Raw genomic sequence first — 27894 nt, forward strand, 5'->3', positions numbered from 1 at the left:
TAATGTAAAAGTGCCTACAGTTAGAACAGATTTAAAAAAGTATAACACTGTACAGTGTCATCGCTTTTGCTGATCTGTTATTTGAATTTCTTGATGGCATAGTGATGAACACAGGGCAATAATACAATCTGTCTCTTTCTTTAGTCATCATTTAAGTTGTACAGTGTACAACACCAGAAGTGGCCAGCAATGAATGTTAAGCCAATAGTGATATTGATACGTCAGTATGAAAAGTGCCGATGACGAATAATTGTGTCAAATTATATTAATCTGATTTTATATATCGACTCTGAAGTGCATTGTACTGTTGTCTGAAAAGTTATTTGAAAACCATTCTGTACAAAATAATAGCCTTCTACCAGCCCCTTGTTTGGGATGCCTCTACAGCGAGGCAAGACTTCCACTTGACCCTGAGGTTCCCCCTAACCCTGGTCGCCTTTTCCGAGAGTCTGGCTCCCTGAAGGCGGCCTCCACTGGGGACTCACACTGGGCAGCAGGTGGGGACCTTTGGGTTTCCACCATGGGATAAAGAGGTGCCCAGTGAGCTCCCTGTTGCAAATTTTCTTTTCCCTTCAAAAACCTTCTAATTTTATTAATGGGGCTTGTAAATGGAAGCACTCTGAACATTAGACACTGGCTCCCGTCTGCTTTTTAATTATTGCACTTGGAGAGTGTGATCTGATTCAAGGAGTTGACCTTCACTGCTGGCAGACGAGTGCTTTTCATTTCTTCTCTGCATGTGATACTCCTGCTGTGTTATTGTATCAGCACACAGGACGTCAAAGGCATTGATCAAAAGCATTTGAATTGCCTTCTGATGTACTGGAGGTCAGACAATCCAACATGTACATTTACTGTCTGAGATGGTTGTCTCTCGCTACAGTCAAGGGAGTTCAAGTATCTTCGCCCCTTTTCAGCCTGTCATCTGTACCCAAACACAATCTGCAATTGATGCTGATGTAACCACTGCTGCACCACACGTTCATTTTTTCCTGTGTTCAATTCTTATACTTAAATGGATAAAGGTGGTATTTGCAGAGGGAGGCCTGATGTGGCAGGCTTGTGTAGAAAGGGGGGGTGGGACTGGGGGAAAATTGGAGGAGAGATTTATCACAGGGCTGGCGTCGCATGCTTCTTGCTGCCTGACACAGAGTGATATCAGCAGAGGCCTGGGAGTAGGTTTGGCAGTCTATCCTCTCCGCTGCAATCTGTGGGTAGTACAGAGGCCAAGGAGGCATAGTAAGCTGATGAGGACGAGAGCAACTTGCATTTATATAGCACCTTTAACATAAAGGTCCCACTGAATCTCACAGAGGGAAAGAAAATGGATTCCGAGCCCAAGAAGGAGGTATTAGGAGGGGTGACCTAAAGCTTGTTTAAAGGGTTGAGTTTTAAGGAGGCTCTTCAAGCAGGAGAGGGAGGTGCAGAGGCGGAGAGCAGAACATAGGCCACAGACAGTTGAAAGCACAGCCTCCAATGGTGGAACAAAGTGGGGAGGGATGCACAAGAGTCAGGGAAACAGAAGGCTTGCAGTATGCGAGATTATGATAAAGAAAGTGAGATGTAAGGCCATGGAAGGATTTAAACAAAAGGATGAGAATTTTAAAATGGTGGCGTTGGGCACCTGAGACCCAGTGTAGGGGTGATGGGGGAGCAGGACTATAGGAGTTAGGCAGCAGAGTTTTTGATAAGCTGCAGCTTACAGATAGAGGAGGATGGGAGGCTGGCCAAGTGCGCATTGCAGTAATCAAATCTGGAGGTGACAAAAGCATGGATATGGGTTTCAGCGGCAGATGGGTTGAAGCTGGGGCAGAGCTGGACGATGTTATGGTGTAAGTAGGCGGTCTTTATGACTGACAGGATGTGAGGTTGGAAGCTCAGCTCAGGTTTAATTAGGATGCCTAGGTTGTGAATAGTCTAGTTTAGCCAGAGACAATGGTCGGGAGGGGGATGGAGTCGACGGAGAAGGTACGGAGCTTGTGGCTTTTGTCATTCCAGTAGAAAGATATCTTCTCTCCACAAAATATCATTTGTCTATGGTGCCCAAGCAATATTTTTAAAGCTTGATGTTCCATTCTGCTACTTAATATCTTCAGAGCTAACACGGTAGCTCTTCCAATCTTCAGCAATAACGGCTATTTAATCCTTTTCTCTGGGGTTTCCACTTGTCTTCCAGCAAAGTTATAGTGGGAGATTGGGAGAATCCCCAAGGAAATTCTACCCTAGCCTTTTTGCACTACTTATTAATTAAAGAGACAAGTAAACAGGCTGCTAACTGATCTGTAACTAAGAGAAGCAGAACAGATTAGTGGCTGGGTTTTTGCAGGAGGAGTGTTTGGTGTGAATGAGATAAGTAGAATGTCAGTTCCGCCTCCCACCCCAACAAACTGTAAAAGCTCACTCGGCAGTCTGGCCGAGATGAAGATCATCATAAGCAATTCATTATTGAGGCTGAAACCCATAACAACACTGGTGCTAGCATCTTATAGCCATTGCAATGCCAATGTAATCTCGTGCTTGTAAACACAATCAATGTTTAATTAATTGAATCTGTGAATGGAAAGATTGGGTAGATGGGTTTATTAGAGCACTGCTCTTTCATCTCCAAAACATGGTTCAGATTCAGTCAAGGAAAGTTTAATTATCGAGTCGCTAGATAATTGCAAAATGAGTTTTGAATCAGTATATAAATCCATTATACAAAAAGTACTCTCATATTTGACCCCAATTAGTCAATCATTCTAAGGGAGATTGTAAAGAAATAAGCATACGAAGCTTGGAAAAGACACACTGACACAGTGGGGATTGCTTTTCTTCACAGTTCCCAGTGATGTAAATCCCATATCACAACATAACCCGAAATTTACTGCTAACTGGGCAGTGGTAAGGGTGCAGGGCAGCCATAGCTCAGTTGGTAGCACTCTCACCTCTGTGTCAAATGGTTGTGGGTTCTCCAGAGATTTGAATGCATAATCCAGGCTGACATTCCAGTGCAGTACAGAGCGGGTGTTGCACTGTCGGAGGTGCCAGCTTTCGGAGGAGATGTTAAACTGAGGCCCAGGCTGCCCTCTCAGGTGAGCGAGAAGACCCCACAGCACTATTTCGAAGAAGAGCAGGGGATCTTGGCCAATATTTATCCCTCAACCAACACCTAAAAACAGATTGGCTTAGAAATTCATCTCGGGCAGTGGTGCAAAACGGGAGGTTTCGAATCGGCTGCCCGATATACACAGCGCCTGATATTCAGTTCCATTGCAATAAAAATAGGCCCAGATAGGTCAGAGGGCACACATGCCAACAATGTGTTAGTACATGTCATAGAGTGATGAACTATTGCAGCTGCATTTGACTGTTTAGTTAATAACATGGCAATATTTTTTCCCTAGGTAGGGTTTGCATTGCGCAGTCGTTGAAAATCCCTCGAGAGCCAAGACCGGGAGAATTTGACAAAATCATCAAACGCTTGCTGGAAACTCCCAATGCTCGTGGTGTAATTATATTTGCAAGTGAAGACGACATCAGGTGCGCATTGCTCTTTTTTTAAAGTTGAAGTCATATTGATTGTACGATAGCAAAATACTGCAGATGCTGGAAATCCGAAATAACAACAGAAAATGCTGGAAAAACTCAGCAGGCCAGGCAACATCCATGGAGAGAAATTAGAGTCGATGCTTCGGGTCTAACCATTTTTCAAAACTGGAAAGGAAATGAAATAGATCGAAAGGCAGGGCTGGGAGAGAACAAAAGAAGTGAAGAGACATTAAGAGGTATTCAAAACGAGACGAGATGGTGATAGGACTAGTGGAGACAAAAGACGGCTCAGATTAGGTGTGAAATGTTCTGGCAGAATGAGAGACAGCTGCCATGTGGGAGAGAGAAAAAAAGAAAAAAAAGTGGCGGGGGGGGGGGGCGAGTGTGGGGGGGGGGGGAGGGCCAAAACAAAGATGTGGATAAAATATGAGCAAAAATGTAATGGGGGCCGAGGTTATGATCTGAAATTGTTGAACTCGATGTTGAGTCCGGAAGGCTGTAAAGTGCCTAATCGGAAGATGAGGTGCTGTTCCTCGAGTTTACGTTGAGCTTCTGTGGAACAATGCAAGAGCCCGAGTACAGTGAGGTCTGAGTGGGAATGGGGCGGTGAATTAAAGTGACAGGCGACCGGAAGCTCGGGGTCCCCCTTACGGACTGAACGGAGGTGTTCCGCAAAGCGGATCGCTTTGCGGAACACCTCCGTTCAGTCCGTAAGGGGGACCCCGAGCTTCCGGTCGCCTGTCACTTTAATTCACCGCCCCATTCCCACTCAGACCTCACCGTCCTTGGCCTCTTGCATTGTTCCACAGAAGCTCAACGTAAACTCGAGGAACAGCACCTCATCTTCCGATTAGGCACTTTACAGCCTTCCGGACTCAACATCGAGTTCAACAATTTCAGATCATAACCTCGGCCCCCATTACATTTTTGCTTATATTTTATCCACATCTTTGTTTTGGCCCTTTCCCCCCCCCCCCACACTCGCCCCCCCCCCCCCGCCATTTTTTCTTCTTTTTTTCTCTCTCCCACATGGCAGCTGTCTCTCATTCTGCCAGAACATTTCACACCTAATCTGAGCCGTCTTTTGTCTCCACTAGTCCTATCACCATCTCGTCTCGTTTTGAATACCTCTTAATGTCTCTTCACTTCTTTAGTTCTCTCCCAGCCCTGCCTTTCGATCTATTTCATTTCCTTTCCAGTTTTGAAAAATGGTTAGACCCGAAACGTCGACTCTATTTTCTCTCCACGGATGTTGCCTGGCCTGCTGAGTTTTTCCAGCATTTTCTGTTGTTATTTCATATTGATTGTGTTTAGTTCAGGCCCCCCGGAAACCAATGTGCTAATCCAATCGATGCCAGTTTCTATTTTGATAAAGAGACGGCTAAAGATTTCGGCCAGAGATCAGATCACAGAAATATTGCAAATGAATAAAGCTGCTCAAAAAATGATTTGTAATCGCCGCGAATTCCTCTGAGGTGCTCAGGGAATTCTAATGCAATTACACTTCAGGCTACAGCCTTGATCCTTTGGGAAATAGAGCTGGTTTTCCGAAGCCTGCAAATGCAATAGATCAGAAACTAACCGCCGCTATGGGAGAAAGTGACAAAGTGAACACGACAGATGGAATGATTTAGATCAGATTAGATGGCCGCTTCCTGCGACACGAATGCAGTCTTCAAACAGGTGTCTTTGCTGTTTTGTTTTTGTATTGGGCTGTCAAACTGATTGGCTAAATGGGTCGCCCTTTTAATGTTGGGGGGAGGAGGGAATGAGTCGAATAGATTGTTACTATTTTGGAGCACCATGCACAGTATCACGGTTTACCCCACCTCTCTCCCCCCTCCTTTCCACAGTCGTTTACTGGAGGCCGCCAAAAGATCCAATCAGACGAAACACTTCCTCTGGGTCGGCTCCGACAGCTGGGGTTCAAAGGTCGCACCGGTACACCAGCAAGAAGAGGTCGCTGAAGGGGCTGTCACCATCCTCCCCAAGAGAGCCTCAATTGAAGGTAGGATCACCTGAGACACTGGTTCCTAACAGAACTGCCTTCAGCGCTTATTTTCCTGTATTCTGATTGAAATTCATGACTTGAGACCAGGCTCAGCAAAAAGTGCCAAACTCTAATATTTCCCCCCAGAGGTGAAAAGATCAGTGTTGAGGGAAATTGGCTACAGACCATATTAATTTATTTACACTGCAGACTGTCAAAGCTCAGGACAGTAGTGATAAGTTTTCCTGTATTTTCTCATCCGAGTTAGCTGCACTGCCAGCGTTGTAAATTTTAGGATTATTTTTTTAAAAATCTGTCAAGCAAAAAGCCCCCAGAAGTGAAAGAAATGACAGTTTAGTCAACACCGTCATTTTATCTATTAACGCTGTGCTTTACTGATGATTCAAAAAGTTTCATGCGTTGCCTTCCGTTCGACATAGCTGACCATTTTGCTTCTTCCCCCAGGCTTTGATAGATACTTCAGAAGCCGCACACTGGAGAACAACAGAAGAAATGTCTGGTTTGCAGAGTTCTGGGAGGACAACTTCAACTGTAAATTAAGCTGGCATGGGAAAAGAAATAGCAAGGTCAAGAAATGCACAGGTAATTAATTGTATTTTATTTTAGTAAAATCTGTTTGGCACAACAAGCAGTTTCTACTGATTTAGGTCTGCTGTTGGTGGAAAGCGTTATCCACTAATGGCGACTGTGTGATATTGACCAGGAATTTCAAGGTTCCTGTGTTTGCATGGCCCCTGCCCATTGCAAATCTGGCATGAAGTTGCTGCACGTTGTCTTGTAGATGGTGGAGAGTTTTTGAGGGGTCAGGAGTTGAGCCACTCATTGCAGATTACCCAGTATCTACCCTGCTGCTATAGCCACTGTATTGATATTGCTGGCCCAGCTAAGCCCGTCAATGTTGACTCTTTGGAGGTTCATGATGGGGACTTGATGATGGTGGCACCTTTGAAAGTCTGGGGGAGGGGTTGAGCCTTTTTTTTGTGGGGGTTGGTACTTATGTGGCACGAATGTTACCTGCCACTTGTCATCTCAAGCCAGGATGTTGTTCAGGTGCTAGTGTAGGCCAGGTTGGATTGCTTCATTATTGGAGAAGTTGTGAATAGAGCTGAACACTACTAGAATGGTCAATGAACAGCCTCACTCCTCACCTTATGATGGAGGGAAGGTCATTAATGATGCAGCTGAAGATGGTTGGACCAAGGACACTGCCCTGAGGCACAATATTCTAGGGTAACCATGACCATCTTCCTTTGTGTCAGGTGATTTCTGGTGACCTCAGTTTTGCTAGGGCTCTTTGGTGCCATAGTCAATCAAATGCTACCTTGTTGTCAAGGGCAGTTACTGTCCCCTCACCTCTAGCATTCAGCTTCTGTGTCTATGCCAGGATCACGGCTGTGCCAAAGTCTGGAGCTGTGTGTTTCTGGCAGAACCCAAACTGAGTGCCAGGAGCAGGTTATTGGTTACTAGATGGTTGATTTTAACTATTCTCATCGGGCAGGAAATGGGCAGCAGCTTTCCTAATGCCTGCAAATACTGTGTTAATGGTTTTAATGGCCCATTCACCAAAACCCTCAGATCTCGTTCCTGGCCTTTTACTGTAGACGTGTTACCATTTAATATGTACACCACATTCTTGATTCTTCTGCCTAATCTGATGGCGTTATACTTAGCTGAATTGAACTGCCTCTGTCACCTCTCTGTCCATTGAGCTGGCCCATTTACATCCCATTAGATATTGCACCTTGGTTAGCATCTTTGGCTACTGCCTGGAATTTAGTATAACTCGCTAACTTAGACGCCTTGATTAATATTCTATCCTCTAAGTTATTTATAAAAATTGTAAGCAACAGAAGCCCCAACAGACTCCTTTGGGTCTTCACTGGAAAATGGTTTCCACTCTGAACAGAAAGCATTAAATCTTTTGTACACGATTAAGGAGTGTCCATTAGCAAAAGTGGAAAAGAATTTAGATGTGAAAATGGACAGTTGCTGAAATAGGTATGAAGCTGTTATCTAACAGAGATTCATAGACAAAGGAATGAACCATTGTTGTGACTGCTTTATTATCCCAATGGTTTAGTTTGCTGGCCTTAAAAGTTTTCACAGTACAGGAAACTCTTTGGGATCCGGCACCAACGGGACTGGGATGGTGCCGGTTGATCAAAAATTCCAGGTGACGGAGAGGGTTATCTACCGAGGCTATTTTTAACAAAGAAAAATTAAAAAATCAAGAAATGTGCAGTATACAGTAATTGGGCACTCACCTACAGAATGTTGTGTTAAATGGATGGTGGAAGATGCTTGATTAAGTACAGTACTGCCAGTTGAGGGTAATGCAATGCAATGACTACCAGCAGCGTGGGAGACACACAGTACCCCTGTAAAATGGCGGATCAGAAGAGACTACCGGCAGCGCGGGTAGTCCTGTTACAGGGGTATTGAGGTGTTTCGACTTCCGACAGCGCCAAGAAGCCGAGTAGTGGCAGTTTGGAGAACTACCCCCACTGACTAACTCGGCCACCGCGGGAGACTTGGACATTGCCGGTTATTGAGGTGTTGTTTTCGGAGTGAGAATTTTGCCGGTTAATAGAAAATTCCTGATATTTAGGTGCCATTTAAACGAGTTTCCTGTATAAGGCTTTCAGTAAGTGCTTCTTAATAAGGATCACGTTTTCTGTTAAGTAAGGGCTTTAGGTTGCAGCAAATACCAATCAACTTAACCACTGAGATCTCTCACCAGCTCTTAACGTATGAAAACTAGAAAAGTTGAGTTTATTATGCTCAGTAAAATGAAAAAGTGAATCTAATGATCCAGATTTTTTCTTGATGATAATTTGCAAAGAGGTTAACAGCAGTTTTTTTTTTTTAAATTACACTTTTTAACTTGGAGGTGATATTTTCAGTAAAAAAATCATGTGCCGATTGAAAGGGTGTTGCGCAATAAAGGGGGAAAGGTTGATTCATAGAATTACAGAATGATGCAACAGAGAAGGAGGCCATTCGGCCCAGCGTGCCTGTGCCGGATCTGTGGTATAGCTCTCCAATTAGTCCTACTCTGCTGCTCTTCCCCCATAGCCCTGTAAAATGTATTCCTTCAAGTATTTATCTATTTCCCTTTTGAAAGTTACTATTGAATCTGCTTCCACCGCCCTTTCAGGCAGTGCATTCCAGATCACAACAACTCGCTGCGTAATTTGTTTTATCCTCATTGTAGTAATCTGGGAGGTTATGAGTAACCTGATCCACCAGGTTTACACAGGACAGAAGGTGGACATTTTGGGGGTGGCCGAAGTACAAGTGGAACACAAAGGAGTCACCAAAGAGCTCATGGTGGTAGTGGTAGCAGGGTCAGGGCTAAACCTGTTAGGGCGAGGGTGGATCAGTGAGTTGAGTGTGGACTGGCAGGCAATGAATAAAATGGAGGACAGTACAGAGGCACTGCAAGAAGTGCTGATGAAGCATGAGTTAGTGTTCAAGGACGAACTGGGCACCTTAAGGGGAGCCACAGCCAAGATTCATGTAGCCAGTGATGCCACGCCTCGTTTCTTTAAACCAAGGTCGGTACCTTTTGCAATGAAAACCAAGGTTGAGGCAGAACTAGATCGCCTGCTAAAGGACAAAGTAATAGAACCAGTGAAATTTTCAGACTGGGCGGCACCAATAGTCCCGGTATTGAAGCCCGACGGTAACGTAAGGGTGTGTGGTGACTATAAGTTAACAGTGAACAGAGTATCATCACTGGAACAGTACCCCATTCCGAGAATGGAGGACATGTTAACATCGCTCGCTGGGGGAGAAAGATTCAGCAAACTGGACATGAGTCATGCGTATCAGCAGATATTGCTAGATGAAGAATCAAAAAAATTTGTCACGGTGAACACGCACAAGGGGCTGTTCACGTATGCCAGGTTACCATTTAGTGTCAGTTCTAGCCCAGCAATATTCCAACGGACTATGGAGGGCATTCTGCAGGGCATTCCAAAGGTGGCCGTGTACTTAGATGATATTCTGCTAACCGGAAGTGATGATCAGGATCACTTAAAAACACTGGACAAAGTGCTACAGCGGCTGGAAGAGGCGGGGCTACGCCTGAAACGGAGTAAGTGTAGTTTCATGGAGAAGGAAGTTACATTCCTGGGACGTCGGGTGGATGCCACAGGCCTCCATCCATTACCAGGGAAAGTGCGGGCAGTGCAGGATGCACCGGCACCCACCTCAGTGACTGAACTGAAAGCCTATCTAGGGCTTCTGAATTATTATAACCGGTTTCTTCCAAACTTATCGATGCTGCTGGCACCCCTGCACAAACTGCTGAGAAAGGAGGAGCCATGGCGTTGGGGGCCAGAGCAAGCGAAAGCGTTTCAGCAGTCAAAGGAGCTACTTCAGTCCAGCAGGGTGTTAGTGCATTACGACGAGAAGAAGGAGCTGATAATGTCCTGTGATGCATCACCCTATGGAGTGGGGGCAGTGTTGGCCCACCGCATGCCAGATGGAGCAGAAAGGCCCATCGGGTTTGTTTCATGCACGCTCACAGCTGCGGAAAAGAACTATTCACAGCTTGATAAAGAGGGGTTGGCCATTATATTTGGAGTAAAGAAATTCCATAAGTACATATATGGGAGGAAGTTTGTAATCAGTACTGACCACAAGCCTCTTATTAGCTTACTGAATGAGATGAAAGCAGTGCCTCAAATGGCATCACAGAGAATAATGAGATGGGCAGTAATACTAAGAGCCTATGAATATGTGATCACGTACAGAGCCGGCAAGGAAAACGGGAACGCGGATGCTCTCAGCCGCCTGCCCCTCTCAAAATCTCCTCGCAGTACTTCCCCTGAGGAGCACGTCCTGATGCTGGATCAGCAGATCAGTCCCCTGATGACTTCAGCGCAAATCCAGGGCTGGACAGCCAAGGACCCCGTTCTGTCAAGGGTCCATGAGTATGTGTTGAAAGGCTGGCCAGATCACCGTGAGGGACCGGAGTTTGCACCGTACAGACAGAGACAGCACGAGCTCAGTGTCCAAGATGGATGTGTGCTATGGGGAGCACGCATCATAGTCCCAGAGCGGAGACGCTCTACTTTGATGGAACAGTTGCATCAATCGCACCCAGGAATGACTAGAATGAAAGGACTGGCTAGGAGCTACCTGTGGTGGCCTAACTTGGATGCTGAAATTGAGTCGAAGGTAAAGTCATGCACTATATGTCAGGAACAGAGGAAAGCACCTGCCGGGGCACCACTCCATCCCTGGGAGTGGCCCAGCAAATCCTGGAGGAGAATTCACATAGACTATGCGGGACCTTTTATGGGCAAAATGTTTTTGGTGCTGGTTGACGCTCACTCAAAGTGGATCGACGTTTATCCAGTGAGCTCTGCAACGACTGATGCCACACTGAATTGTCTCAGGAACAGCTTCAGCACGCATGGTATTCCAGAAATGATTGTATCCGACAATGCACAGTGTTTTGTTAGTGAAGGGAGCAAAGAATTCATGGTAAGGAATGGAATCACACATGTCACCTTGGCTCCATATCACCCAGCCTCAAATGGGTTAGCCGAGCGAGCCATGCAGACTTTTAAGGAGCTCATGAGGAAGAGCTCAGGTGACACCCTGGAGACCAAGCTCAATAGAGCCTTGTTTAGTTATCGTATAACACCCCAAGCTACCACGGGGCTTTCTCCGGCTGAGTTGATGATGGGAGAAAGTTGCGGTGCACGTTGGACCTGATACACCCAGATCTCAAAAGCAAGGTTGAGACAAAACAAACAAACCAAAAAGCGTACCATGACAAACATACTAAAGCTTGCCATTTCGCCATAGGGGACTCTGTGTACACCCGGAACTTCGGTTATGGACCTAAATGGATACCAGGACTAATCCAGGACATTACAGGACCTGTGTCGTACTCCGTGTTACTAGGGGATGGTCGAGGGGTTTGTTGGCATGTGGACCAGCTTTTCAGCCGGCAGCAGGGGGAACTGCCTCAGATGGAACAAAGGGCAGTAGAGGAGGCTGTTCCAGGACCCAGCACGGCTTATAAGGTGCCAGTGGACACTGGTACTGCCAGGCCACAGCGGGACAGAGTAAAACCAACATCAGAGACTACTCCAATCTCAAGAGCGGATGAATCTGAGAATCCACCACAAGTGGAATTAAGATGTTCACAAAGGATTCGCAAGCAACCAGAAAGACTTATACAAACCTGTTAAATTAGTCAGGGGTTAACCATGGTTAGAGCATACTGGTTAATTAAAACGTAGTACCTAGTAAGGGTTATTGTTTAAGAATTGCATACGGCAATCTTAAGGGGGGAGGAGTGTAGTAACCTGGGAGGTTATGAGTAACCTGATCCACCAGGTGGTGCTGTGGCAATTGGTCTCCTGAGTTAAGTCTGGTCTGTACTGGGTGTACTCTTTGTTTTGGCTGCCTCATTGCAGAAGCTTTTATGTGCAAGTGTTGATTAAACCATGTTAAGGAGTTAACCTGTGTCTGTCTCCATCTATGGCCACCTCAAGATACCACACTCATGTTGCCTCTGGCTCTTTTGCCAGTCACCTTAAATCTGTGTCCTCTGGTTACTGACCCTTCTGCCACTGGAAACAGTTTCTCCTAATTTACTCTATCAAAACCCTTCAAGACACCCTCTCTGCTCTGAGGAGAACAACCTCAGCTTTTCCAGTCTTTCCATATAACTGAAGTCCCTCATCCCTGCTACCATTCCAGTAAATCTCCTCTGCACCCTCTCTAAGGCCTTGACATCCTTCCTAAAGTACGGTGCCCAGAATTGGACACAATACTCCAGCTGGGACCTAACCAGTGTTTTATAAAGGTTTAGCACAACGTTCTTGCTTTTGTACTCCATGCTTCTGTTAATAAAGCCAAGGCTCCCATATGCTTTTTTAACAGTGTTCTCAACTTGTCTGGCCCTCTTCAAAGATTTGTGTACATACACCCCCAGGATTCTCTGTTCCTGCACCCCATTTAAAATTGTATCTTTTGGCTTATATTGCCTGAGTTGGCTAATGGAACAACTGACCTATCGTCCAGTGTTCCATATTTATAATACTGACAATTGGATAATTAAAAGGGAAATGTTATCTTTTGGCCAGCTGAACGTGACAGCCAGCTGCCCAATACCCCCAGTGGGAGGCCCGGTCCATTTTGGGGGCCGTTGGACCATATTGACAAAAATCCGGCGATTTGCATACCCTGGACAGGCATCTTGTTGCAACTTGCTGGCTCCCGACCGGCTCAATGTCGGGTGATCCACAGGCTGACCCGGCTAGCAGGAAGGTAGGTCTGTTGGAGCAGGGGGGTGGGGGTGCAATCGTGGAGTCTGAGGCACCATTCCTGTGGAGACCAAAGGAGAAGTCCTGCTCCTCTTGACCCCCCCCCAAAATAATTTTAACACTTACCTGTTTGGGTCTTTGCCTCTTGCCCACCAGTGTTTTAACTGAGTGGAGCGCCCAGGGTGCGCTCTCTGCCCAGTGAGCCACTAAAATTGCATTGCCCTAGGACTCCCATTTGCATCGATTAATGAGGCTCCTGCCAGATTCAGGAAAGTGCCTCGGCCACCCAGAGGATGGCTTCGAGAAAAATGGTGGCAGAGCAGAAGTTGACCACCTTGATTTTAACTCCGACACTGCCTCATTTCCACCAGATGGAGAGACTTAAAATCACCCCTTAAATCTTTGATATATGCTGCTTCCTGCCAGAAGTGTAAAATAACAAAAACGAATGGAAATACTATTGCTGCCACCAGTAATCTGCTATATTTCACCCAGTACATCATACTTAGAACATTATCCAACAATTTGTTTGCCCATCTGGCTCTCAGGAAAAAAAGAGGTATTTCTGCCAAAATGCCAGCCACAGTTACCCTGTACATGAACCTGAGTTACAGAATCCGCTCCAATGCGCCATTTTGTTGCTTTTCCCAGTTAACCTTTGCTGCTATTTACTAATGCCCAAATTCAAGATTCAACACCATTTTAACCTGCAGTTGGCACATCATAAAATAGATCAAGTGTGCCAATGGCGGAGACATACTCGGGTTTCTTCCGTTATTTCTCCTAGAATTTCCACGAGTTTTATTTTACAAACACCCAAGACCGATTAGCATTCATTCCAGGAAGCCTGTTTGATCTTTGGCTCAGATTACAAAAAACAAAATAGGAGAGATACTGTAAACTATTGAGCCAAGGAGTCTCGATCCAAGTGACAGGTAGTTGTTCCTTGGCTAAGGTAATAACAACAGCTAAACCTTTAGGCCATCGCACATGGGTTGACAGGATACTGATACCTCAATGGGACGTTCTGGATTCGGGGAAAACAAAGGACAGTTTGCTCCAGTAACTGTACCCCAATGCTGCGACTGGAGAAATTTCACACAACAGCAGATGCTGTATCTGTCGTAATACAGACTTTACCAACACAATTTTTGCTTCCTTATTTCAAGCTTCTAATGAACTGGAGGGGAAAATCACATTATCAATCCGTTAATTTGCACCCTTCTCCTCCCACGAACCATGTCACAAGATAGATACAGGCAAGTAAGGCTATTCATCCCATCTTTGCTCAGCAGTCCAGAAATGCCCTAGAGTCCCCTCGTCACAGCATCCAACAGCTTCTTAAATGATTCCAGAGGTTTTGGCCTTGACTAACCTATCTGGTAATCCATCCCGTTCCACATGTTGATCACTCTCTGTGTGAAGAAGTTCCGGATCTGAGTCCAAAATCTGCCTTTCGCCAGTTTTAAGCTTTGCCCCAGTGTCGCAGTTTAATTGGAAGTAGAATTCCAGATTTCTCTTTTCCATCCCCACAAAACCCTTCCTTAGAAGCCTCTTTTCATGGATAAGAAGTTCAAGGTTCTCAGCCTTACCTTATAAACCACCTCTGCTGCTGGGGATCAGCATCATGGCTCTCCTCTAACCTTGTAAACGTTTCAATTGACAATACTTCTTCAAGCAAAAGTGTTTTAGTTTTCTTGAAAAGAGAAATTACTGTAAATTCTCCTTTGGCTGGTAAGGGATGAATAACTTGAGATGACCGTACTCTTGAATACTTTCAAATCCACCCTGCAACTTGATTAAGTTAATTGCCGTGATTGTGCCTGTAATTGAGACTATATCATCAACTACAGGAAACTCTCGATTTACCAGCACCTAAATAACCGGAAATCTCTGTTAACCGGCAAAATTAAGGAGTAGGTTCAGGTAAGTTTTAATCATATTAGTGGCCGTTCCTGGATCTGTGGCTGTGTAATTGGGGTTCCTGCACTTGTTGCTAAGCAACAGGGAAGCCTGGATTTGTTGCTGTGTACGGAGCTCTCGTACCTTTTAACTATGCCGCTCTGTAATCCGGACTTTTTGATAAACAGACACCACGCCGGTCCCGTCGGTGCCGGATAAAAAAGAGTTTCCTGTATACTATTTTACCCACATCGATGAAGTTCACTACTTTAGCCTTAAAAAATTTGCAAAGTTCGTTACATTCTTATTATTGACATAAGTTGTGGTAAGAGGATATCACATGTTTATATGTGTGTGGAAGGGAGGGAAAATATTTCATGAGTGAAGAACTAGTAATTACTGAGTGGAGCCATGAACGGATGAAGTGAATCATTTGTAAATCTACAATTGTCTAGACTCAAATCACATGCATCCTTAGTGAAACTATTCCTTCACAATTGTACGTTTTGCATTTGGGCTTTGTGTTGGTTTTATGAGACATTGGCATTCATAGAGAGATTTGTGCTGCTAGCTATTTTAGCAATGCACTGACCTTTATGGATGGAGAATCACTGACAAGAGTTGACTCTGGCTCTTAACTGTATACATGGAGATCTTGTAATAGGATTATTGATGAAGCAGACGCCTTATCTGTATTCTGGGTCATGATCCGAGGCATATTTTGCAAGTATTTAACTGCTTTGTGAGGGATACATTAAGTGGTGAGTCTCCAAAGTGACACTGTGAAGATAACAAGGGGAAAAAATTTGGTTGGTCAGCGCCTCCCGTTAGCGCCTCCGGGGGGCTCTAAGTTCACGCTGCTTGCAAAATTGACCAGTTGTTTTGCGCTGGCACTAAACACTACTGTCACGATCTCCTGCGCCCACAGATCGTGACGTCATTCGAACATTCAATGCCCAAGTAGCACCCCGGACCGGAAATTGAGTCGTGCCCCCTGCCTTACTGCCTGTCGCTAGGAACGACAAGTTTTGAAGTCGGGAAGGGGTTGGGGAAGCGCTATTTAAAGGCCGGCACTTCCTGCCTTTTCTTGTCGGCAAAATGTTTGGAACACGCAGGTTGAGAGGGAGAGACGTCTGGAGAGATTTAACGCTGTCCGAAGGAGTTTTGGGTCCTGAGCACCACTTTTGAGGTTAATATTTATTTCACCTTCATATTTTGCAGATTTAGAAAGTTTTATGGGGGCTGCACTAACTCAGGGCGTCGTCCTCCAGCTTCTCCTTCGGAGGCGGAGAGAGAGAGAGTGGCAAACGTGGCCAGAGGGAGGAGGGCCAACAGGCCTCTGCACAGACCTCACCCTCCCCGGGTATTCCGGGAGCAATTCTCCTACATTCATCTGTCTGAGGAGCAGTGTTTGTGCAGGCTCTGCTTCAGCAAGGAGGTGGTCACTGAGCTCTGCCACCTCCTGTAACCAGAGCTCCAGCCTCAGCTCAGGACCAGGATGTCTCTGTCGGTGGCAGTGAAGGTGATGGTGGCTCTCAATTTCTATGCGAGTGGATCCTTCCAGGCTTCAACCGGGGACATAGCGAATATCTCCCAGTTCGCTGTTCATTGTTCCATCCGGGAGGTGATAAATGCTTTGTACAAAAGAAGAAGGCAGTACATCTCTTTCCTCATGACCTGGGACAAACAGCGCCAACGCGCATGTGGCTTTGCTAGGATAGCGGGCTTCCCCATGGTTCAGGGCACCATTGACTGCACGCATGTGGTATTGTGGGCACCTCATGAGAATGCAGAGGTGTTCTGAAATCGCAAGGGCTTCCACTCTCTGAATGTACACTTGGTCTGTGACCACAGACAGCTCATCCATGCCGTCAATGCTCGCTATCCTGGCAACAGCCACGATGCTTTTATCCTGCGTCAGACTGGTGTCCCAGACCTCTTCCAACCACCACGTCAACCTAGTGGATGGCTCCTCGGGGACAAGGGTTATCCACGCTGCACCTGGCTGATGACACTGCTGCGTAACCCCAACACCCCTGCCGAGCTGCAATATAATGAGAGCCATAGTGCCACCAGGAACCTCATAGAGCAGACGAACGGCGTCTTAAAGCAATGGCTCTGGTGTCCAGACCACTCAGGAGGAGCCCTGCAGTACTCTCCTGAGTGAATCTCCCTTTTCATTGTTGTGTGCTGTATGGATCACAACCTTGCAATCATGAGAACCCAGCCATTGCCACCAGGGATTGGTGCACCACCTGAGGAGGAGGAAGAGGGAGAGGAGGAGGAGGCAGAGGCAGAGGATCAGCAGCACCAATGTGGGAGGGAGGCGCACAATGTTTCCACTGCAAGGGCCGTCTGTGAACGGCTTATAAGACACCGTTTCTAACCATTTACAGCGAAGATGGCTTCTGGGATGAAGAAGCACATCATCCATCGCAAGCATGCCTCACCCACTATTGCCAGGCAAAGCTGCAATGAGTCAAATCAGCAAAGGTGTAAAGTAACAATAAAAACATTTATTTATATTACAAACTCTGTCATTTATTCAGGACAAACAATTAGAAACAAACCCAACAAATCATGAACTAACAAAACTCGTTCTCACAACATGGAGATAAAAGGCAAAACAGTAAACAAACATAATAACAACAACCTCAAACTTTCCTGTTACGTCCGTGTAACAATAAGAAAAGGACTGCAGAGAACGGTACAACAGGTGTTTACTCAACGGGGTTCAAACTGCAACTGAAACAACAGATTACTACTCAGCGTTATATACAGGTGTGGTCACTGCCGGTACTACAGTATACATGAGCTGTAGAAAGTAGTTCCCCCCCTTAAAGGTACATACATTACAATTCCTCCCCTTTTAGATTAACAGTACCATAACACTTTTAACATGCAACATTAGCTGAAAATAGTCTATTTATAAATTCAGTCTTTGGGGAGGCTTCCTGATCCTTTCTGGATAGCGCCTTTTCCGAGTGTCTTGCTCTTGGTGTGGAGGTGATTCTGGCCCCCTGTCGTCGGTTGGTTCATCAGCTTCCAATGCTACTGTTTCTGGGGTAGATGCTACCTGTACGTCGGGTTCATCACCAGGTACGTATGGGCGAGGCATGGGGTTGACTTGTTCCTGTGACTCTAGGATCTGGTCAGCATGGCGTCTCACGATGCTCTCCCCAACGTCCACTGTGTACATTAGTGGCCCCTGCCGTGTGCATATTGTTCCTGGTTGCCATTTCTCTGTTCGGTAGTCGCGGGCCAAGACTGGTTGCCCTACATTGAAGCTCCTTGTCGGCTTCTCATTGATGTGCTGGAATTGCTTACTCTCAACATCTCTTCGTACATTTGGTCTGAGCAAATCCAGACGAGATCTCAACCTTCGGTTAAAGAACATCATGGCCGGGGCCTGGTTGGTGACTGCATGTGTCGCATTTCTGTAGGCTAACAGGAAATTGTCCACCTTATGCTGCAGTGGAATGTCGTCATCGCACATGGCCTTTACTGCTTTTTTAAAGGTTTGTACGAACCTCTCAGCCAATCCATTTGTGGCTGGATGATACGGGGTGGATGTGTAATGCCTTACCCCATTCCTTTTAATAAATCTTCGAAACTCTTTGGACACAAACTGTGGTCCGTTATCAGAGCAAATCTGCTCTGGCAAGCCGTTCCTGGCAAAAATGGTCCGTAGGACTGCAATAATTTTCTCTGTGGTGGTGGAGGACATTTTGATCACCTCAGGCCATTTCGAGTGCGCATCCACGGCTATTAAAAACATTGAGTCCATGAATGGACCAGCAAAATCAATATGCACCCGTTGCCATGGAGATGAGGGCCACTCCCATGGGTGTAGAGGGGCATGTGGTGGTGCATTTTGGACCTTCTGGCATCCTGAGCAGCTCTTTGTCAGGTCCTCGATTTGTTGATCGATCCCCGGCCACCACACATAAGCCCTAGCAAGGCTTTTCATTTTCACCCCTCCCAGATGACCTTCGTGAAGCTCATTGAGCACTCTCTCCCTTAACTTGGGTGGAATTACCACTCGGGATCCACACATCAAGGTCCCCTGGCATACTGACAGCTGTTCTCTTCTGGATGAGAATGCTGGCAACAGTGAGTCGCCATGTGCTGGCCATCCCTTCACCGTCAAATCATATACCCGAGACAGTGTCGGGTCATTTCGGGCCTCCTTCTCTATACCAGCGTTAGTTACTGGCAAGCATTCAATTATAGTCGAATGAAATATTTCGACAGGATCCACTGCTGGTGCCTCCTCTGCAGTAGGCAGTGGCAGGCATGATAGCCCATCAGCGTTTCCATGCTGTTTCGTGCCCTTATACTCGATTTCATATTGGTGCGCCCTTCTTTGGATTAAAGATGGAGACAAGTGGTTGGTGGTCAGTCAGCAAGGTGAACTTCTGCCCGTGCAGATAGTGATTGAACTTTTTCACTCCCCACACTAGGCTGAGGGCCTCCCTGTCAATCTGGGCATAGTTACGCTCGGCTGAGGTTAGTGACCGAGCCGCAAAGGCTACTGGCCTCTCCGAGCCGTCCGGGAATTTGTGCGACAGCACCGCTCCAATGCCATAGGGTGATGCATCACACGCCAACCGAATTGGTAGTGCTGGGTTGAAATGAGCCAACACCTCTTTTGATGTGATCAATGCTTTGCTCTTCTGGAAAGCTCGTTTACATTTGTTACTCCACTTCCATGGTACCCCCGTTTGCAGTAGGGTGTTCAGTGGGTGTAGTACGGTAGACCAATTCGGCAAGAACTTATGGTAGTAGTTCACCAGCCCGAGGAACGACCTCAGTTGTGACACATTTTCTGGTGCTGGAGCCTTGACTACTGCCTCAATCTTTTCAGGGGACTTATGTAACCCCTCTTTATCAATAACGTGGCCACAATACGAGATCTGCTTCTGGAAAAACTCGCATTTGTGGCGATTAGCTTGGAGCCCATATTCCTTCAATCTAGTGAGCACCTGCTCCAGGTTGGCGAGGTGATCACTGTCATTTTCGCCCGTGACCAGGATGTCGTCCAAATAACACTGGGTCCCTGGAATCCCTTGCAGGACTTGTTCCATTGCCCTTTGCCAAATAGCCGGAGCTGATGCTACCCCGAACACCAGCCGGTTGTATTGGTAGAGACCTTTATGAGTGTTGATCATGAGGTACTGTTTCGAGGCTTCTTCTACCTCCATTTGCAGGTACGCCTGGGCCAGATCAATCTTAGTGAAATGTTTCCCTCCAGATAGCGAGGCGAAAATATCTTCAATCCGCAGAAGCGGATATTGTACAGTGTGAAAGACTGGGTTCCCTGTCACCTTAAAGTCCCCACAGATGCGAACCTTCTTTGGTTCCCCAGGCGTATTACTCAATGACCTCTTCATTACAGGAACGATGGGTGTAGCCCACTCGCTCCAGTCCACTTTGGACAGTACTCCTGAATGTTCCAAACCTTCCAGCTCTGCTTCGACGGCTGGGCGGATTGCATAAGGTACCGGTCTGGCCTTAAAAAACTTTGGGCTTGCATTTTCCTCTATTTTGATCGTCGCTGTTATGCCTTTTAGTGTCCCGAGTCCCTGCTGGAACACTTCTTGTGCGTCAGTTAGCATTTTTGATAGTCGTCCAGGTGTGACGTCGTCATCCTTTTTGGCATCTACAGTCAGTGCTTGTATGGAATGCCAATCTAGCTGTATCTTCCGGATCCATTCACGTCCTAGTAGTGGTGGTCCTCCATCTGGCAATACATATAGGTCCATTTTTGGTGTTTCCTTGCCGTTATATATCACGTTCACCCTTATTTTTCCTTTGGGGTAGACTTTTTGCCCCGTGTACGTCTTCAAGACAATCTTTGTATCTCTCAAGGGTATATGTGAGAATAGCCGCTTGTAGTCCCTTCGGTTTATGACTGTTAGGGCTGATCCTGTGTCCAATTCCATTTTCACTTGGACTCCTGCTATCTTGAGCATGACCCAGATAGTTTGGTGATCCTCCATTTTGATCACATTATGTAGTTTCAGACAACCCAGCTCCTTGCTTCCGGAGCCTGTATCACTCTTCTGTTCGTCTGAACTACTCTCCGTCACCTTATGTACCTTCTTGTACTTCTCCTGTGGAGATTTCTTGCTGCTGGTTTTCTTTCCCGACCTGCAGACTCTTGCTATGTGTCCTACTTTTCCACACTGTCTGCACACTTTGTCCTTGAACCAGCAATCATTATGGTCGTGTGTTGTTCTGCCGCAGCGATAGCACTTCACTGTTCTGTATGACATTTCAATTGTGCCATATTCTTGCGGTCTCCGTTGTATCTCTGCAGCGCCCTGTGCTGCTGCTTCGTGTGATACTGCCATGCTGAAAGCCTTGTCCAGCGTAAGATCCTTTTCTGATAGAAGCCGTTTCTGGGTTCCTTCACTTTGAAGCCCACACACAAACTTGTCCCTTAAAGTATCTGCTAGTCCCGTTCCAAACTGGCAGTGTTTCGATAGCTTGCGCAGTTCCATTAAATACTCAGCATTACATTCATCTTTATGCTGGTTCCTTTTTTGAAACTTAAATCTTTCTGCTATCAGCAGCGGTGTGGGGCTTAAGTGGTCCTGTATGATTGACACTATGTTTTCCAAATCTTTTTCTACTGGCTTCTCTGGGGTTACTAGGTTTCGTAGTAAGCCATATGTTTTTGCACCCATTGAATTCAACAATACCAGCGCTTTCTTGTCATCTGGCACTTCATTCGCCTTGCAGTATACTTCTATGCGTTCGACATATGTCGTCCAATCTTCGACTTCATTGTCGAACGCTGTGATACTGCCACTCTTCGGCATTTTTGGGTGTGGTTAGACTGGCTTAAAATGGCGTCTCCCACGCTTTCTACCCCGCTGCGGCTTAAAATGGCGTCTCCCGCGCTGCTGCCAACGCCGCTCTCGGCGGTCCTCGTGGCAAATGGCGACGCCCTGTGGGTTTCGGGCGCTGCTCCTGCGCTGCTGCCAACGCCGCTCTCTGCGGACCTCGCGTTTTCCTGCGCGCCTCTCTCCCCCGTTGACACTGCTCGGCCCTTGACCACCGGCTGCGCTCTGCTCTCTCTCGCCTCTCTCCCCCGTTGACGCCGCTTGGTCCTGAACACCGGCTGCGCCCTGTGCGCTCTGCCCTCTCTCTCTCCCCGTCGATGCTGCTCGGCCTTTTTCTGTGCCTCTCGGTCGGGCTCTAGCCCGTTGCTGTCCGGGAAGGGTCTGCGCAGTACCTGTTGCCAGCCCGTTTCGCTGGACCACCGTGACTGGAAAGCCAAGCCTGGCTCTCGACAGCCTCCCCTGCGATGCTCAAATCTCCGCTGGATGACTGGGCGGTTGCCCGTGGTCGACGCCCGTGCTTCTGGACTCGACCTCCTTCCACTGTTCTCCAGGAGCGAATCCCTGGGAGGTGATGCAGAGTTGCAGGTAGGTTCGAACTTGCTCGTCGCCACTGTTACGTCCGTGTAATAATAAGAAAAGGACTGCAGAGAACGGTACAACAGGTGTTTACTCAACGGGGTTCAAACTGCAACTGAAACAACAGATTACTGCTCAGCGTTATATACAGGTGTGGTCACTGCCGGTACTACAGTATACATGAGCTGTAGAAAGTGGTTCCCCCCCTTAAAGGTACATACATTACATTTCCCACAGACATTCCCCCCATTTATTTACACATTCTACTGTTGGGCCTTCGAGGGTGATCTCCACCCCCTGCGCACTTCCCCCCTTCCCACCCTACTGCTTCTACGTCATGTGGCCCCAGTGGCTGCAGCAAGGCTGGTGGAAGGCTGTTGAATCTCTGATCCAGAGACTGGAGATGGCCTTGAAGGACGCCCTCGACCAGCTCTGGGCCTGGCGGGCCCGGCTGCAGACTGCACCAACTCTGCATGGGCAGCAGCAGTCAGGGCTGGCTGTGTTGCAGGCCGTGCCAAGTGCAATGGGGAAGTGGCAGTGGTGGGAGCAGGAATGCTGTCATCCTGAGAGAGGACAGCACCTTCCTGCTCGACCGACACACTGCCCCTCCCCCGGGGCAGACCCTCAGCATCCGGAGCAATCTGCTCGAGCACAGATTGCTGGCCTGCTGTGGTACCGTGAGACCCCCGGAGCACTGTGGGCGACCCAGCAAGGATGGCAGCAGTCAGTGCTCGCGTGACATCAATCTGAGACTGCATGAGAGTAGTTTGAGACTGGATGGCACCAACCAATGACTTGATTGCAGCACTAAGCTGTTGCGTTGCGTTGGCCTGCGCTGCAATGGATCTTGCCTTCTCACCCATTACACGCGGCATGGGCTCTGGTTCCCCACGGTCTCCCTGCAATTCAACCATCCTCTGCAACGAGGCAAGGATGGGTTTCAAGTGTTTGCGCATGACAGCTGTGCTGGCAGCAGACTCCTCCACGTTCCTAGCCAGTGCACCCATGCTGTCGGGCACCCTTGCCATTGCACCCATGAGCTCAATGTGCATGTTCAAGGCCTGGGTATTCATGGCCGCGATGTCGAGGTCCTCATCCGAGTCCTGTTCAGCAGAACTCACACGCCTACTCACCCTCTGGGGAGATGGCCCCCGAGTTTCCCTACCCCCATGGTGCTGCTGCAGCCCGCTGGGTCCAGGAGCTTCACCCTCATCAGACACTAACCCCCTGCTTCCCTCCAGGGAAGGCGTGGCCCCAGTGTCGGAATTGTCCCCCTCGGGACATAGAAACATAGAAGATAGGAGCAGGAGTAGGCCATTCGGCCCCTCGAGCCTGTTCCGCCATTTAATGAGATTATGGCTGATCATCCAAATTCAGTACCCTGTCCCTGCTTTCTCCCCATATCCCTTGATCCCTTTAGCCTTAAGAAATATATCTAACTCCTTCTTGAACATATTTAATGAATTGGCCTCAACTGCCTTGTGTGGTAGAGAATTCCACAGGTTCACCACTCCCTGGGTGAAGAAATTCCTCCACACGCAGGTGGTGAGGCTCCAACTTCCTCTTCCTCCTCGTCTGATGCGTTGCTGCCACTGGCAGGTTGAGGGACAGGCTGGTCAGCTGGTGGTTCACTATCTGAAAGCAGGAAGGTACAAGAGTGGCTTTAGCGTGAGGGCAAGGGGGCAGGAAGGGAGCAAGGACTGGAGACAGTTAGTTGGATTGAAAGTGTAAAAGGTTGGTGTTGTGAGGGGCAAGTGGTATGAGAGAGGAGAGAAAGCTGATGAATATACCATTCATTGCTGTCCCCAAGGGGGTCGACCTGTCCAGCGGCCACGGCACCTATGACCTGGCTGGCAACGATCCGGGGACTCTGTCCTCCAACTCAGTCAGGGGGTGTAGGCCCACTGGTCCTCCTCCCATATGTTGCTGCTCCCGTCTGTTATGAGAGAGCTTGGCCTGCAAGAAAAAGGACAGCATCTGAGTGAGTATGCAGCCATATGTTCGGCTGATGTGCCTCCCATAGTTGAATAGCCCTTAATGTGTGCCTACCATAGTTGAATAGCCATTAATGTCTGCAAGGTGTGGGATGTGCATGTGTGTTTTATGAGATGGCCATAGGTCTTGGATGAGTGTTGGGCATTTGGGTTTTTAAACCATCTGGGCACAGAGTGAAGTTGAGGTGGAGGGATGTAGAGGTATTGAAAAGCAGGTACTCACCCTGACCACCCGAGTGAGGTTGTTGAACTTCTTCCGACACTGAGTGTAAGTCCTTGGCACCAGGCTCCTTGAGGACACGTGCTGAGCCACCTCCCTCCACACTCTTCAGAACTCCTGGGGCAATAGCCTCCTGCCACTCTCTAGGAACAATACTGCCCATCGCCACTTGACAGCGCCAATCAGAGCCACCAAGGCCTGGTTGTTATCCATCAGTACTTCCAGCACAATGGTGGTTTAGGTCTTTCCAGCAAGAGAGTCAACGCTGCAATGAGTAGGGTGTGGCTGGCCAGCAAGATGGCCCCTCCCCTTTAAGAACTGGATGGCGCCAGTCTGTCTGGGTTCCATGGTAACTGACATCGCCTGAGCTTCGGTAGCGCTCAGAGGTAGTGCCTCACTCCCTGACGTTAGTGCCTTAAGAGAGGTGTGTAGCACTTAATTTAGCGCTCCAATCATCTCCAGAGGTGATAGAGGCGAATTTTGCGTTCGGAGGCGATAATTAGCACTGGGCGCTAAACTTTGCACCCAGCCGATATTAGAGCCCCAAAATGGGCGATACCCAATTTTTCCCCCAAATATTTAACAAGGAATCTGACGTTTGATGGTCGTAGAGGGCTCGCTGTCATTAACAGTGGCGTTTATGGATGTTATCTCACTGGTGGTGTTCAACTCTGCATGAGACCAGTGACCAGAGACGTAGGCCGGAATATTACTGCCGCTGAGAGGGTGGGATCAGAGGCGGGTCAGCTGTCAACATAGAAAAGATTGACAGTGGGTCGGGAACCCCACTGTCAAGCTGCCTCCACACGAGTCTCCCAGGTGTCGGGTCTGTCAGCGCTGAGCAGACCCAACACCAAGCGGCAGGGGAGACAATTTAGATCATTAAATGCACTGTTAAGAGACAATTAAGTCTTATTTTAAGCTTACCTTTAGATTTTTAGAGTTCGCCAACGGCTTCCCCGCTGCTCGGGGATCACGTCAGGTAAAGAGGTCGGGTGTTGTGTCAGCATGGGATGATTTACTAACTGGACAGCTGCAAATGGTCTATAAAAGCTGCCATTTTATAGGTCTTCATTTTCCAAGGTTAGACGCTCTTGCTTACTGCATTTGGAAGACAGATTGAGCTTTATGCAGGTAGCAAGTGTTTGGAGCAAACTCTCTATCCAGTGACACCTCATTGGAATAACCTCTCTCACCATTGACAGATCACTTCTGTCATCTCAACCTCACCTGCCATCTATTCCACCAGCATCAGTGCCCTTGAAAGAATCTCACCTTGATCCTTAGAATCCCACCACAATCAGTCCCAACACCAGCAGCACCAGGCACAACAGCAGCACCAACATCAGCACCAACCTTCTCTGCTGCACAGGACACAGGGCATCAGCACCCGACCACAATGCTGCCCGGGATGCCAGGGATGGTCTCACCATGGCCAGATTTACTTCACTTGATGCTGTACACCCTGGCTGACACATAATGCACCAGGTTGGCACCACCCCACACGAACACCATAAAGCATCCCTCCAATGTCCAATCCCTTCCTTTCACACTCATCGCCATTGCGGGGGGTACCGTTATGTCTCACCATTCACTGCAACTCACCAAGCCACTTCCAAAGGTGCACACAAATCTGTCCAAGAATGCAAAGTGTTGAAAATAAAGATTTCAATGTTTGACAGCACATTATTACCAGAAACTTCACATGAACATTGGCTAAACCACCCAAGTACCTACCCTTGTGTGTTGTTAATTGGTATGATTGGACTAGGATGAGGGCTAGTGAGATGGGGAAGTGATAATGTAGATAGAGAGGGATGGGTGGAGGTGCAAGGTATGTTGGTGTGAGTAAAGATGTGCGGGAGTAGGGTAGGAAAGGCAGAGGGATGGGGATGTGATGAGTGGCACAGCAGGGTGAGGTTGAGTGCGGCTTGGCAGTAACGTTTCGCGATCTCCTCAGATCATTGAAAGGTTGGTGCCACTGCAGCCTGGTCCTCCTGATGACATCCCTGCTTGTGTCCTCCTGTGCAATGTGCAACCAGGCTGTGTTGGTCTCCTGGGGAGGTCTCTTCCACCCATTGGAAGGGAAGAGAACCTCCCTGCGTGTTGTGACTCCCTCCATAAGCATATGAATCCACGGACCCTCCTTGGTCGGTGAAATTGCGGCTGTAGTGTGAAAATGATGTGTGCTTCTCTCATGAACAGTGTCCCACTTTCATCGTTTATTGATGAGCATTGACTGTTGCATTTGCTGCTCTTGACAAATGGCAGGACTGAATTTGACTTGTTTGACCTGTGGAATTATCTCTTATGATCCTCAGAGCTGAAGTATCGCTCCTCTTGTCATTATGTCAGCAAAATTGGACGCTTGCCGTAGTAAGCCGGAAGGTGAAACATTCCAGACCTCCCCCCCTCTCTCTATGTCTATATGTCTAATCTATATATCGTACTGTTGGTAAATTAATAAATGTTTTAGAAGGATAGGATTGCTATACCATTATCAAACAGCACTAATCATTAAAGGGACACATATTTAGCACATCACATCATGATGTATTATTCTCCTGCTAATGTGAAACTAATTTTAAAGGGACAGCATCTAATCATTTTTAAGTAAACAATGAGTGAGTTAACGTTGAATTTACTTGCTATTTAGGCTGTATGTTCTAGTCTTTGGTTGCCTTTTTAAGTGTGATTGGTAGCACCAATTAAGAGCCTCCATATGTCATGACTCTGGTGTGCCATTGGGAATTTTCATGTACATTCAAGATAACTGCCTATGTCTCTTTTTTAAAAGTGTGACACAGCAATTTGTGTGTGTGACAACTAAAGTGTGATGGACCAAGAAATGGAGCAAATGTGATAGACAGAAAATACACAGTAGATATATTTGTAATATATTATTAGCAAATCTCCTTTGGCACAGCTCACATTAAGTCACAGGATTTTTAAAAAAATGGCAGGGACATTATATAATGTAAAATACAATAGGTTGGAACTTCCAGCACAATCAGAAACCTGGTGGATGCAGGTTCTGTCACACATTGTGGGTTGTCCCATTAGCACCCCCCACCTCCTGCCCCAAAGCAGGCTGCAGTTCTGACCAGAATTTCTACCCTCATGTATTACTCTTCTGCTGAAGTGTAGATGTGTGTCCCTTAAGGATTATTGTTGTTAAATAATATTAAGTCAATTCATAGAGATAAATTAAAAAAGATGTAGACAATTTGACTCTGGTATTTAGTGGTTCTGAAGAGTGTGTATGAGAGAGAGAGAGAAAGACAAAGATTTCAATAAAACAGAATACATGCGACAGGTTCAATGACACAGTAAATGCTATTTCAAAAGCCATTACAATAGTAATCTTGACTTCCCTGATTCCTTGTAGTTTTAATGACAAAATTGTGAATGTTTGTGAAGCACAAATTAATTTGGATATTTTAGTTTCCACAAGAGAATCAGTAGAATCAATTGGAGTTCATTGAAAAATGGTATCTTAAAGACAAAATTACAGTGA

General features: G+C 47.0%; 1 protein-coding gene across 2 annotated transcripts in view; it reads left to right on the forward strand.

Moving 5' to 3' along the window:
- Positions 1 to 27894, forward strand: part of LOC147106044 (metabotropic glutamate receptor 8) — a 477360-nt gene that overhangs the window by 262981 nt on the left and 186485 nt on the right. For both annotated transcript variants that reach the window (XM_086008745.1, XM_086008746.1), the window contains exons 3-5: positions 3387 to 3522; positions 5385 to 5539; positions 5987 to 6124. In XM_086008745.1, the coding sequence (XP_085864871.1) occupies positions 3387 to 3522; positions 5385 to 5539; positions 5987 to 6124 (429 nt within the window). The remainder of the gene's footprint in view (positions 1 to 3386; positions 3523 to 5384; positions 5540 to 5986; positions 6125 to 27894) is intronic.

This window comes from Somniosus microcephalus, chromosome 16 (genome assembly GCF_052327205.1).
Source record: "Somniosus microcephalus isolate GS21.2 chromosome 16, FLI_Smic_1.0, whole genome shotgun sequence".
Taxonomy (NCBI): Eukaryota; Metazoa; Chordata; class Chondrichthyes; order Squaliformes; family Somniosidae; genus Somniosus; species Somniosus microcephalus.